General features: G+C 34.4%; 1 protein-coding gene across 6 annotated transcripts in view; it reads left to right on the forward strand.

Annotated features, from left to right (window-relative positions):
* Positions 1-15,206, forward strand: part of Tasp1 (taspase 1) — a 292,780-nt gene that overhangs the window by 158,336 nt on the left and 119,238 nt on the right. For 5 of the 6 annotated variants that reach the window (XR_009225849.1, XM_046433599.2, XM_046433600.2 and 2 more), the window contains one exon: positions 6,302-6,412. The exons of the other annotated variant lie outside the window; for it this stretch is intronic. Coding sequence is in view for 4 of the 5 variants with exons in the window: in XM_046433599.2 (XP_046289555.1) it covers positions 6,302-6,412 (111 nt within the window). In the remaining variant the exon portion in view is untranslated. The remainder of the gene's footprint in view (positions 1-6,301; positions 6,413-15,206) is intronic. 6 annotated transcript variants of the gene reach the window in all.

Here is a 15,206-nt window from a genome sequence, read left to right on the forward strand (position 1 = left end):
TGCTATTTTTGCTTAGTCCTAGAATAGAAATAAAATGTGTCACTTCCAGGCTAAATTATCAAAATAGCCCTGGGGGTCCCTCATTCTCTTGGAGAAGTATATAATCCAAGTAGTGCATTTACAAGATGTTGGAACTTTAGTCTCCCTAGATTTGTTTCTGAGTACGTATGTGGAGCAAATCTGTCAGGTGACCCATGTGTGACCTATAGCATTAATCAGAATGTTTATATTTTTGTTATGTTAAGTCATTCAGGTTTTGAAGTTGTTTGTTTTTGCTACTGAGTATAGCTATTCTGACTGATACTCTTTTGCCTGGGCCACATCCCAAGCCCTATTTTGTATTGAGACAGGATCTCACTGAGTTGCTTAGTGTCTCGCTTTCACTAAAGCTGGCTTTGAACTCATGACCCTCCTGCCTTAGCTTCCTGAGCCTCTGGGATTACAGGTGTGCATCACTGCTGGCCAGACAGGTTTGATGAAACTTGGGAATATGGAACCTTTCAGGAGTAGAGGAATAGATGTAAATTGAAGAAACATGGAATTTTAGCTGGATAAGAACAGAGGTGAGGATCAAAGTAGGGCAAGGAGTACTTAGAAAGCAGTAGAATATACTGAACTACAGTTTTTGGTGAGGTGGAGGCAATGTCAGGGTTTGATTGCTAAAAAGGGTAATAATGATAGAGAGGAGCAGTAGAATGATTGCATTTGAGATTACAAGGAATTAATGTTACTGCCAATGACATTGTTTTGGAAGTGAATTTATGAGGTAGTGTGGCTAATTTGAGAAGACATCAGAGAACCTGTAAAACAAAGTATTGGGAGAATCATCTAAATGAATATTAAAATAAGCAGGAGTTATGACAAGGAGTAGTATTGGGTGGAACAAAAGTGAGCCAGAAGCTAAAATCTCTAAAAATGAGTTGTTCTTTATTAGTCTGAAACTGTCTATAGTCACCTTCATTCTAGAATGTTGTTTAACTGATTCCAGGTTGACACTTTTTTTTTTCTGTTTGTTTTTTGCCTTTGTATCTTTAAGATTTTGGTCTTTTGGCTTCTTTTGTTGCTTGGAGATACTGAATTATCAGTTTCACTAAATTTTTTTGTACTTCTTTGGAGATTTCTTTTCTTTATGATTAGTTTTTAATATTTTTCTTGTTATCTTTGGTCTAGAGCTTCACTAGGATACATCTAAGAATGTATTTGTTTTTATTTGTATTCTTTGGAATTCTGTGTGGATCTTCAGTTTAAGGATTTACTGATAACTTAAATACTGGAAAATTCTTATTCATTACCTCTTAAGTGTTAGTGTCCCCTTCTCCATTTATTTTCTTCTCTCTTTAAAAATAGCTATTAATACATTAGACATTCTCATTTTGTACTTAAGGGCTCTTAACTACTTATTTTCCTTTTATCATTCCAAACTGCTTCTTAGCATTTCTTCCATGGAACTATCTTCTAGTTCTTTTCTTGAGCTCCATCTAATTTAATGCTTGGTACATGCATTGAGTTTTAAACAATCTATGTATTTTTAAATTTGAGGAGATCTATTAGATGTCTTGAAAAATCTAGACACCTCCTATGCCCTTACCTGTTTTGAGGCTTTGTTTTTAAAATTATGATCATGCTTCTTCTTCTTTTTTTTAAAAAAAATTGCATTGCAGATTATTTAATTATAGGGAAACTATGATCTATGGGCCAAATCTGGCACAGGGCACTGATGCTTTTAATTTTTAAGTTGTAATTGTTATTACATATTGATTGTACAAAATAATGGGTTTTGTGACAATTTCATACATGTTTAACATACTTTGTGTCTACCCTCCCTTTTACCTTTAATTACCCCCCTCCTCTATCCACGTATGACCCATGAGCTAGGACTGATTTTTAAATTTTAAAAGATTTGTTACAAAGAGAAGGGGACAGAGAGAAGATTTGACAAACATAGATCACATATAACTGAAAAAAGTTAAATATTTACTATTTAGCCCTTTACAGAGTAGTTTGGCAACCTCTGTGCTGTTATTTGCAATTATGGGTATAATAATCCTTTTTTTTTCATATGCTCATTCTCTCATATTGGGTGTGTGTGTATATGTTTTGGACAGTGTGTTGGAGAGTGTTGCAATATTTTATTGAAAGTTCATCTTCAGTGAGGGCTATGAAAGGTTATGGATCCTCACAAACAATGATATAGGATATAACGGCATTTTTAACAACAGGAAGCACATTGGAAGAGAGCGAGCTATGAAACTGGGCTGAGTTGCAATTAAGAGGAGGTGTCTTGGCTATAGAGAATGTTTCTTAGAGTTCTGTGAGAATAATGTCTAGGGTTCTTGCTGAGTTCAGGGTTTTCATCTGAATCCCTGAATCAGGGAACTAGCATCTGGACTGGCCAGAATTAAGAGTTGTGTGAGTACTCAATAACCAAACAGGTCTGATATCTTTGGGGAGGTCTAACAATATGTAGGAGCATGCCTGCGAACTACTTTGGGTCTAGTATAGAGTAGGAGCTCAATAATGGATTGTTGAATGAATGAATAGGGAAAGAAATGAAGGTTAGACACACATTTTGGGGACTGACAAGTACCAGACTGGTGTCCATAGCCAATCTTTGTCATAGACTACTATCCAGATACGAAGAATGTGGAGAAATACCTCTAGTACTTATTCTATAGATCTCCTAGGATTTTCTACATAAACAATTATATCATCTGCAAATAGGAATCGTTTTATTTCTTCATTTCTAATCTTTATGCCTTTTATTTATTTTTCTTGGCTTACTACAGTGGTTCCAATCTCTAGTTTATTGTTGAAGAGATAAAACAGGGAACATTACCTTGTTTTTGATATTAGGGAGAAAGAAATAATTAAACATGATGTTAACTGCGGGAGTTTATTCTTTATTTCTTTAGTACTTCATTTTAGAGACTTGTTCAGATTCAACTGTAATCGTTTTTGTAGTTGACAAGACTATATAGGTTCAATTGTGTAGCTCCATGAAGCCAGGTTGTATCCTTTTATAATATTATCAATCATTAATATTTGTTGTCTATTACATTACAGGTTACAAATACTTATTCTGTTGATTTATGCTTCATATATTACCTGGGATATTTCTGTAGAGGAAATTTTCTTTCATAAACTCTTTGGTTACCTGGCTGTGTAGTTCCTATAGGAAGGACTTAGAAGTGCTTGATTATTTTCTTTAATTTAACAGTTTTCAGAATGGTCAGTTGGTTCTATAGCATCCTCCAAAGATAACTAAGGCTTTTAAAAACACAAATTATGAATTTGCTGTCTGTTTCAATTCATTAGTTTGTCATTCAAACAAGTGTGTACTTTTCTAAGTGCTTTCAGAACTTGGTTTTCATCACTTTTTCTCTAGATTTGTTGTCAGATCTTTGTTACATGTATAATCCATGTTTCCTGCTAGTATGTAAGAATATAAACATATTTCATCCTATATAAATAAAGACAAAAAGAGGATGTAATGAAAGATTTCTAATATCTGTGAATAAAGAATGAGATTTTTGCCTTTCAGTCACATTTCAATTCTGTGTTAACATATTTTAACAAACTTTGGAATTTTGTGGGTAAAACCACAGAAGTCAAATTTTCTTTGTTTGAAATCTGTAGGAGAATAAGGTTTTGGTGTCTTGGCTGTTATGTTAAAAGTAATATATTTCAGAGAACATAAGTCATAATTTTAAGAGTTTATTAGTAAAAGTTAATCATTGGAAAACCCTATATATTCCTATGTAACAACAGGGGAAAACTGTCTCCCTGACACATATTGTGTAGTTTTATGTAATGTTAACTTCATGTGGTTTAGCTGTTTGACTTGAAGCACGTGTACATAACCTTCTGAACATTCATTTAACGTGTAGTATGCCAATTTCCTAACAATTATTATTGTCTTAAAGTATAACATTTCACTGTTCAACATCAAATATGTGCAACAAAGGGAATTAAAATTTGTGGAGTTTCATGAGCTTCGCATAATGTCTCTATGTAGTAAGTGTCAAACATGTTTTTTCCTATTAGCTTTATTGTCATCTTTTTCTTGTTTATATAAATAATATTCTAAAAATTAACAAAATATCAATTGCTATAATTCTTTCCACAAAGTTGTGTATTAAATTACATATTAGATCTTCATCTAAGTATAGATGTACACAAAGAAATATTTAGATCTTTAGGTGATTAAAAAAAAAACCTTTGCACTTTTATGAACTGTTGGTATTTTTGGTAATGAGTGTATGTGGTGTATATGCATAATATACACACATGTGTGTCTATATATGTGCATGTATATATAGGGAAGGAGATAAAGGAAGAGAAGAGGAGGAGAGGTATATAAATATATATATATATATGTGTGTGTGTGTGTGTGTGTGTGTGTGTGTGTATGTGTATATATAATATAAAGAAAATTTCTGAAATGAAAGGCTTAACAATTACAGATAATATTTCTTATGGAAAACTGTTGTTGGTGCCTAAAGTCCATCACAATACATGCTATCTAAAGACAGTACTAGTATCATATCAGTTTGTGTTTGTTTAAATATATGAAATTAAGAATTTTTAGCCATTTAAAAAATAGGTTGTTTTATTTAATAATCTTAGTTCACATTTCTTTTTGATTGCTAAGAACACTCTCTCACATTTGTGTGTGTATGTATGTGTGTGTGGGGGGGGTACATATGTGCAGATCAGTGACTTGGATAAATACTATATTGTCCCTGGTTCTGTTTGGGAATCTGAGTGGATCTTGGAAATACTCTATCTTTTGCTGTGATTTTTTTTTATTTTAAAGGATAGAGCTGAGACATGTTTCTCTTATAGTCTTCTTAGATGCTTAGATCATTTGTTGCCTTTGTTAGGTGAATAAGTGGAGGACTTGATTTTCTAATACACTAACAATACTTTGTACAGGAATCCACTTTAAAAGAAAGAAAAACACTTTAAAAGAAAGAAAACTTTGTAAAGATCTTATGCATCTATTGCTCTTGTTTGGGTCAGAGATACTGATACTTTAATTAGTGAAATTTTGTATGTAAGAAGTCTTTCAAGTGGCATTCAGTATTTCTTTTAAAGTCTTGCTCCCCCAATATTTTTCAAAGTAAACTTTTAAAAATTTGTATTTTTAGGAGCAAGAAAGGCTCTTTTTTCATAAATCTTTAATTAGAACTCATAATCTACAAATTCTTTTGTCTTTGTGTTAAGGTAGTTTCTATTTTAACAGGTAGAAACTGTACTAGAATTCTAGGCAGCGACACCCTTATCCCTATACCTGCCCTTACTTAAGTGTCTGAATGGTCCAAGTTCATCTCAGGGTTAAAATGTACTTTTTTCTTTAGAACCACAGAGAGAATCCCAGAAAGTTATGTAAATCACTGTAAGAAAGATATAAAAGTGCTCTTTTATTGCATCCACTCTATTGCTATTGATGTGTGATGGCATTGTAGTAAAAAGTAGGTAGGGGTGGGATTCAGACTGCCCCTGGCTGCCTACATCTCTCCCTTTACACCCTGGCAAGTGGGGTATTAGAAGGAAAATGACTGATGGCCATAGTGACCATTTACTGACTATGAGACAAAGGCCAACTGAATGCAAACAAATAAATATAAAATGGGATCATTTTAGTCACCCAAGAGTGGGAATGAGACAAAATCACGAGCCACTCAAGCAGGAACAAACTTTATTTTTGAAACTGCCGCCAATGCCCCGTATGCTCCCGGGAAGATTGCCGACCGACCCACATGGTGTTCTCCCGGACCCCAACAGGAAGTCCCTCCTCCGGAATTCCCTCCTACCGCACTTCCCCAACCAATGGGAACTCTCCAGGAGTCCCGTAGCAGGCAGAGGTGGACAGCAGGAGTCCAATATCCATATGAATGCAGATCTTAACATAATCATATCATCTCAATGGCTTGCTGGTGTTACCTTTCAACCAAAAATGCCATGCATCATATTACTTGGCTGTGGCTCTTAGCAACAAAACTCTAGGAAATTTCTAGATGGAGAATCTGTGTTCCTGTATTATGCAAATTATTGCTATGAAAAGAGTTTTCCTTTATTTTCTTTTGAGATTAGACAATCATCTGTTTCTTTAATTTCTTCTGGTTCTCATTACTGAAATTACCAGGTTGCTCATAGACATCATTTCATCCCTCACTGAGTTGTTCTACAATATGACTACTTCTTAAGTGGTGTACAAGGTTGTTTTAATGCTAGTGAGACAAGCAGGGTGTTCAATACTACTTTTCTTCAACTGTTGTTGGTTTCCTTGGACTTCTAGGATGTGGAGAGCATCTTGTGCGCACCATACTGGCTAGAGAATGTTCACATGCTTTACAAGCTGAAGATGCTCACCAAGCTCTGTTGGAGACTATGCAAAACAAGTTTATCAGTAAGTATAATGTTAAGAAATGATATTCTTCTAGGAGACTCTTAGAGAAGAGAAAGGGGATCTGGCAGAGTGGGAAGGGGAGGGTAATGGGAAGGGGAAAGATATGATCAGAATATGTTATGTGCATGTACAAATATGCCACAATGAAACCCATTATTCTTAAAATTAAAATCCACTAATTAAAAAAAGAAAAGAAAATGACATCCTTCTAAATATGGAACATTTCTCTAAGATTTAAGCATCGTGAATCAGGTATCCCATTTATATCTCTAGAATTAGCTTCAGGGCCTCGCATAATTAGATCTTGAGTTAATATTAGCTATGAATAGAAATTCTACCACAATAGCTACTACAGCATGAAATCTTCTGTGTAGCTAATTTAATGCTCAACCTATAAGACATTGTCCTGGATTAGAATAATATATGGTAGAATAAAATTCCAAAGGAAATGTAAGAGACAATCACTTTTAAAGGTTTTTGTAATACAGTTGACTCTTCTTAAAATCAGTGTTGTATTCATGCATCCAGCACTTCTGTGTACAGTTTCATGGGGTTGAAATGAAATTCTCCCTGGACACCATTTGCCATGACATGTAACTGGGTTTGAAACTGCATCTGTCTGGAAGAAGGGGTGCCTTTTTCTAATCTGTAGAAAAGTTTTACATAGCTTAGCCATGGCCCTCTATGTAACTGTTACTTTGAATTAAATCATTTAACTTAATCTGATTTTCCCATCATTGAACATTGAGCTTAATACTATGCAAGACCTGTGAGAGTTGCATAAGAAATATAAGGCATAATTAAAAATAAGTCAGAGAAGTACATTATGAACACGTTAATTAGTGAGAATGTGTCATAGGGTTAAGCCTGGAGTGTGTAGGAAACTAAAACAGATATAAGATGTTAATTATGTGATAGGACATAACAGACAAAAATATAGGAAGAATTACCCACAAAGGACTTGTAGAGACTTTTATTCATTTTTATTTTATTGGGGATTGGAACCAGGCATGCTTTGCCATTGAGCTGCATCCCCAGTCCTTCTTATTTGTTATTTTTGAGTCAAGGTATCACTAAGTTGCTGAGGCTGAACTTGAACTTACAATCCTCTTGCTTCAGCTTCCCAAATTTCTGGGATTATAGCTATGTGCCACAGATGTGGACCCACCCTGACTAGAAGCTTTTAAAACTGGGTCCAGAGGCTTCTGGGATAAGTGGGCAAAAAGGGGAAATGAACATGAACACAGACACACAGCAATGGGATTAGGCCTGGTGAGGGAGGGATACTACATGATTTTTAGCAGAGGCTAAGAGCAGGGCTGGATTAGACACATGGATCATGAAGGCCCGTAACATTTTGGGGAAGGAATTCATCCTCAGTCTGATAGAAATGAAAGAAACTGTATGTGTTCTTGAGTTGACAAATTAAATGGTGTTTTTAAAGAAAGGTTTATAGAGTAGATCTAAGGTTGCCCCAAATCTTCTATGTAGACAAGAGACACTAGTAGTTGGAAATGGTCCAGGAATAGAAAATATATGGTGATTTTTAAGGAACACATCGGTGCAGAAAATGGAAATAGTGATGGACTTAGATTTTGAGATGAGGTGAATGTGACATTCATGGTCTAATCAGGAGACAGGAACCATCCAGTAGATTAAGAAGATGACGTTTAACATAAAAATTATTTATTGTCAATGGAATATTACTCAGCACTAAAAAATAATAAAATCATGGCATTTGCAGGCAAATGGATGGCATTAGAGCAGATTATGCTAAGTGAAGTTAGCCAATCCCTAAAAAACAAATGCCGAATGTCTTCTCTGATATAAGGAGGGGTGACTCAAAATGGGATAGGGAGGAAGAGCATGAGAAGAAGACTACCACTAAATAGGGAAGAGAGGTGGGAGGAAAAAAGAGGGAGAAGGGGAGTTGCACAGAAGATGGAAGGAGAACCTCATTGTTATACAGATTACATATATGATGTTGTAATGAGTAAAAGAAAAAAAAGTGTGTCACATTAGATTGGATAGAGAGAAAGGATGGGAGAGGAGGGGAGGAGTGGGGAGGATAGGAAGGGCAGCAGAATAGAATAGACAATATGATTGATGTATGTACATTCCATGTATGTATTATATGTCAAAATACATTCTACTGTCATGTATGACTAAAAATAAATGAATAAAAATTAAAAATAAATAAATAAATAGAAAATTTAAAAATTATTTATTGTGATAAAGAGTAACAATAAATTATAAGGAAACTCTTTTTGGTAACATAGGGTTGAGAGAGTGTCCATGGAAGGACATTGGAGAAGATGTGGTTTGATCACCAAATAGCAGACACATTGCTATTTGTCAGGCTGAGCTTGTCTGGAATCAAATAATAGGTAATCCTCTGCAGTGCAGAGAGGGGAGCAGATGATCAGCAATGGGTAACTGGTGTGCAGTTGGAGCCCTGCTGTATGAAGGACCGGGTTTTCAGAGCATGATTGGATTCCATATTGAGAGGGTTGTGGAAAGATTATTGTTGGGCCTAGGCTGCAAGTCACAAAGGGATCACATCCTGGACACATGACTGAGATAGACTTTGTTAGATGTGCACACGCCCATATGCCAACTCAGCCTCTCGCCCCCAGCCCAGATTGGAAATGGTAGAAAGGGTATGTAAGTTTTTATTTTCTCTAATTAGGTTTAAATTATGACTTCTTGACTTATACAAATATGAATATTCATATAAATATTTGTATTTATGTTTATTATTTTTATATTTATATTTTCCTTCCCTTTTAATTAGTAGCACCTGAGTTGCAGCAAACTTTTGTGTAGCATGGTGGTATAGGAGGAATAGTTTGGTTCATAGTCACCCTCTTTGGACTCTTGGACTCTGCTAAGATGTGACTTACCTTCTACCTTTTGGGTTATTTGCCTCTATTGCCACTGAATTCACTGTTATATTCATGGACTTATTGCAGCTTTTGGCCTCTTCAGTACAAGAGTACTCACAGCAAATGCTAAGATGACAGGTACCCTTCCCAGGTGTCAACTGCCTGTTAACTTTAGTGGCCTTTGGTCACAGGGTCAGGCAGCCCTAAAATTCTGGGATAGTCTATGTGATAGTGTTTTAGTTAGCTTTTTGTTGTTGTTGTTTTTGCTGCTGTGATTAAAAGACCTGACAAGAACAATTTTAGAGGAGGAAAAATTTATTTGCGGCTCACAGTTTCAGAAGTTCAGTCCATAGACAGCCAGCTCCATTGCTCAGTGATTGGGGTGAGGCAGAACATCATGGCAGAAGTGTGTGGTGGAGATATGTCCCAAAAACAATCCTAATGCCTACCTCCTGTAGCTGCATTCTACCCACCTCCAGCTACCACTCAGTTAATCCCTATTTGGGGATTAATTCACTGACTGGATTGTGGTTCTTATAAGCCAATAATTTCACCTGTAAATATTTTTGCATTGCCTCACACATGAGCTCTTAGGGGACACCTAATATGCAAACCATAAAAGATAGTGAGGTCCTCATTACCTAGGCACATTGGTGACTTTTTCTCCTTTATTTCTAGAGCACCTTGCTGGCATGGCAGTGGAGAACTTCCCTACCTGTCTTTCTTTTTATCTTCATCTGTAAAGTAGGGCACAGGTCTCTTCAGTTCTTTGGTTCTCCAAATCTTCCTATGGCTATTTATTTTTTGTCTCCTCTTTTTCTGCATCCCTCCTAACTTGGGAAGAAGGACAGAGATTCTTACTAGTCTTTTCCTCTAGTCTTTACACAAATGTTTTGTGTCTAGCCATACCCCATCTCCCTGGATACTTGTGGGTACCTGGTTAGGCAAGTATTTCTCCAAACTATTGATTTTACCAAAATTTAGCGTTTACCTACTCAAAACACATCTTATTCTAAAACTGTCTCAATGTAGAATTTACAAACTAGATAAGCATATACTGATGGGATGAATGGAAGGTTACAGGTGTGGGGATGAAACTTGAATTGCTTTATCAGAATCATAAGCATTGTTGTCCAGTATTGTTTAATGAAGTATCATGCTCTGTTTAAATAGATATATCATCTAGGCCACAAACAGAAAGAAAAGTAGATTATCAGGAAATAATTATGTATATATTTTTATGAAGGAAAAACAGTGACTAACTATAGAAAAATTATTATCATATACAGAGAATTTGTAAAGGTACTTTCTTACATTTATTAGTGCTGAGGATTTTTTTTTGTTTTTGTTTTTGTTTTCATTTTTGGTGCTTGGGATTGAACTCAGGGGCACTCGACCACTGAGCCACATCCCCAGCCCTATTTCTTATATTTTATTTAGAGACAGGGTTTCACTGAGTTGCTTAGTTCCTCACTTTTGCTGAGGCTGGCTTTGAACTAATACTCCTGCCTCACCCTCCCAACTTGCTGGGATTTTTCTGAGGTTTTAATGGATATAGAATAGACATGAAATTGCCTGAAATCAACTGAATAATGGTCTTAACTATATTTATGTTAATAAGAGCTGTGCAATGGCAAATATAAACCTAGGGATATATTATGAATAGGACTTGAGGTCTACCAATGATGATTCTTCAGAAAAAGATCACTATAATCATGTTAGTACTTCCTCAAATATATTGGAATCAGACTTAGATCTTGTTGTTGATTTAACAGTTATCACTGTTGAATATTGTTTTAAATAAAATCAAATTCTTTGCTTTAATAACATGTGATTTATGTAGTTTGTTATTTAGTTATACAGATATAGTAGATGCATGCTCAGGACATCAATGAGAAAGAATAACAAGAGTTGAAAGCTAGATGCTCATGATAAGTTAATTTCTTAGAAATCCTGTGATGGGTGTTTAATTATAACATGTGGCAGTTTTATGGTTTTTAATAATGTCTAGAAGGACTTTACTGATTTGCTAGCTAGTTGCATTTCTCTAGGTTTGGGTCCTTCTGAGGAGTTCCTGAACTTTACTCTTTTTTGTTGCTTTGTTGTACTTTCTTTTATTTAGCTCTTTTATATTTCTTATAGAGTTGTGTTTCATTTTGCCTTTGGGACCCTTTATTTAATGCATATTGAACCCCACTTTTAAAAAACTCAGACTCGTGGAAAGAAACAGGAAACTTCAGAGCTCATCTAATTGACCCTGCTCATTTAATAGTTAAAGACACTTAGTTTACAAGAGTTTACTGACTTGCCCAAAGTTATCTTGTTAATCTCTGGGGGTCATTCTGTAAAATTTTGGTGAAATACAGAAGAATAATATCCTGGAGGTCAGAACAGCTGGGTTCCACTGTCAACTCAGTGTCTGACTCATTGTACAGAGCAAGTCACTTAAGCTGTTTTATTTTATTTATTTATTTTTTAATATTTATTTTTTAGCTTTAGGTGGACACAATATCTTTATTTTATTTTTATGTGGTGCTGAGGATTGAACCCTGTGCCCCATGCATGCTAGACGATCCTGCTACTACTTGAGTCACATCCCCAGCCCATGTTTTGTTTTATTTTTTTTAAAGCAAGATGACTGGATGAGGAAAAGTTTCTAAATTCCTTGACCATGCTAAATTCTGTTAAATCTTTACTGGATTCAGGCCATAACTGTGAAGTTCTTTTTAATCAGATGATTTGAAATGGGAATAGAAAATGAAAATTTTCAGGAACTACTTAGGAAGCACAAATGATATTTACAGACTACTTGAAATGAGATAAATTGCGTTTACTAGAGGCCTGGACTAAGAGCAAGAGGGTTGAGTTCTTTCCTTTTTTAACATACTGGTGGTGTAATTAATTATCTGTCTAAAACAGACAAGTCCCTTGTTCTCAATTTCATCTTGTGTAAAGTGAGGGGAAGATCTGGATGAACTCTAAAATTCCTTGCAGCTCCCAAATTCTATTTAATCCTTGAACTAGTTTACAGATCAATCGAAACTACTTGTAAAAGTTCAGTTGTAAATCAAATTAACCATTAATTTAAATTATAAATTAAAACTGTTGGTGGTGATCTCAAGCTTCTATTTGAAGTAATTTTCTCAAAATCCTTTCAGACAGTGATTGAGATAAGCCAGCAGCCACTTTATGGTTTTTATGGAAACAATGATATTCTTCCTTTTTTTGTTTCATTTTTTTCTTTTAAAAAAAGATTTGTAAAAATGAGGTATCTAGAGATTCTTACTGCAATGTATATATAGGGAAAAATAAAATTATACACTACAGTCACATAACCAATTTTCTTTCATCTGAATCTCATTCTTTTCCAGAAAGAACCATTGCTATCAATTTGATATGCATCTTTATAGTCTCTCTCTCTTCTCTATCATCTTTTAAAATGATTGTATAGAAAAGATTTCTAATACTGTTTGAAACATACTTTCCACTTAAAAAACCTGGATGCTCTTAATATATCAGTGTATATAGATTTATAGCCGAGTATTCCATGGTCTCATAATTTATTCTTTCCTTTATTGAAATAAATTTAAGTTGTCCATAATTCTTTATCATTTTACTATGTATGAATTCTGAATTCTTATTTCTTCAGATTCTATTAATTAAGCATTTTATATGATTCCACTGTCTCTCCTTTCTTAGCATATCAGTTATACTTTTTTTTTTTTTACTATTTTGCATGGTTGCTCTAGAGTTTGGAATGTATATTTACAAGTAATCTAAGTCTACTTTCAAATAACACCCTACCACTTTACAAGCAATACAAGGACCTCATAGTAACAAAATATTATTAATTCTTCCTTCTGTCCCTTAATTCATTGCATTCATTTTATTTATACATATGTGTATATTATCAAATACATTGTTACTGTTTTACTATTATTATTATTATTATTATTATTATTATTATTATTTATATATGACAGCAGAATGAATTACAATTCTTATTACACATATGGAGCAAAATTTTTCATGTCTCTGGTTGTATATAAAGTATATTCACACCAATTCGTGTATTCATACATGTACTTTGGAATCAAGGACCTAGGAATATAACCAGAGACCCTCCATCTAATAGAAGAAAAAGTAGGCCCTAATCTCCTCCATGTGGGATTAGGCCCCACCTTCCTTAATAAGACTCCTTTGGCACAAGAATTAAAATCAAGAATCAATAAATTGGATGGACTCAAACTAAAAAGTTTCTTCTCAGCAAAAGAAACAATCTGTGAGGTAAATAGAGAGCCTACATCTTGGGAGTAAATCTTTACCCCTCACACATCAGATAGAGCACTAATCTCTAGGGTATTATTTTCAATAAATTATTATATATCTGATGAATTATAAATAAGAAAAATGAATATTTTTTCTTCTCTAATTCTTTTTTTAAATTATCTTGCTTTCTTTATGTAGATTTGAGTTTCTGGTCTAATATAATATCTTTCTCTTTCTGAAGAATTATTTAACCTTGTTGCAGGTCTACAACAGAAGTTTGGTCATTTTAGAATGCCTTTATTTCCCTTTCATTTTTGAAGGATACTTTCAAAAGGTTCAGAATTCTAGTTTGACCCCCTCAATTCTTTAAATATATAACTGCTTGATTGGTTAGCATGGTTGATAAGGAGATGTCAGATGTAATTAATTTTTTTGCTTGATTCTAGTAAGGTGTTTTCTTCCCCTGACTTCTTTCAAGGTTTTTTCCCCCTCCCTTCCTCCCTCCCTCCCTTCCTTCCTTCCTTCCTTCTTTCCTTCCTTCCTTCCTTCTTCCCACAGAGTGAACTCAGGGGCACTCAACCACTGAGCCATATCCCCAGTTCTATTTTGTATTTTTATTTAGAGACAGGGTCTCACTGAGTTGCTTAGTGCTTCACTTTTGCTGAGGCTGGCTTTGAACTTGCAATCCTTTTCTGAAGTTTGTATATAATATACCTAGCTGTAGTTGTGAAAATTTATCCTGTCTGCTGTTCTTCAAGGTTCCTATTTCTTTGATTTGGTGTCTGACATTGCTCTGGGGAAATTCACAGACATTATTGCTTTAAAAATTTCTTTGTTTTTTTTTCTCTTATTCTCTTTCTGAATTCTCATTATGTGTATGTCAGTCTTTTGTAGTTGTGACACAGTTTTTGGATGTTATGTTCTGGGTTTCCCCCCCTCCCATTCTTTTTTCTATTTACTTTTCAATTTGGGAGATTTATTTCAAGTTATTGTCCAGGTCAGAAATTATTTCCCTAGTTATATTTAGTCTATTAATGAGGGATATTGGTCTGAAATTTTGTTTCCTTGATATGTCTTTGTTTGGTTTTGATAGCAGGGTGACACTAGCTTCATAGAATGATTTTGGAAGGGTTCCCGCCTTTTCTATTTCATGGAACAATTTAAGGAGGATTGATGTTACTTCTTCTTTGAAGGTCTGGTAGAACTTGGCTGAGAGTCTGTCTGGTCCTGAGCTTTTCTTTGTTGGTAGTCTTTTGATGGCATCTTTAATTTCATTGTTTGAAATTGATCTGTTTAAATTATGTATGTCCTCCTGATTCAATTTGGGTAGGTCATATATCTCTAGAAATTTGTAGATGTCTTCAAGATTTTCTATTTTATTAGAGTAGCAATTTGCAAAATAGTTTCTGATTATCTTATGTATTTTATTAATGTTCATTGTTGTTATATTTCTTTTTTCATCATGAATTTTAGTAATTTGAGCTTTTTTTCTTTTTCTTTTTTAGCTTGGCTATAGGTTTATCAATTTTATTTATTTTTTCAAAGAACCAACTTTTTGTTTTGTCAATTTTTTGAATTATTTGTTTCAATTTCTTTTATTTCAGCGCCAATTTTAATTATTTCTTGTCTTCTACTGTTTT

Source organism: Marmota monax, unplaced genomic scaffold (assembly GCF_021218885.2).
Source record: "Marmota monax isolate L192 unplaced genomic scaffold, Marmota_monax_Labrador192_F-V1.1 WCK01_AAM20220418_F8-fsc00014, whole genome shotgun sequence".
Classification (NCBI taxonomy): Eukaryota; Metazoa; Chordata; class Mammalia; order Rodentia; family Sciuridae; genus Marmota; species Marmota monax.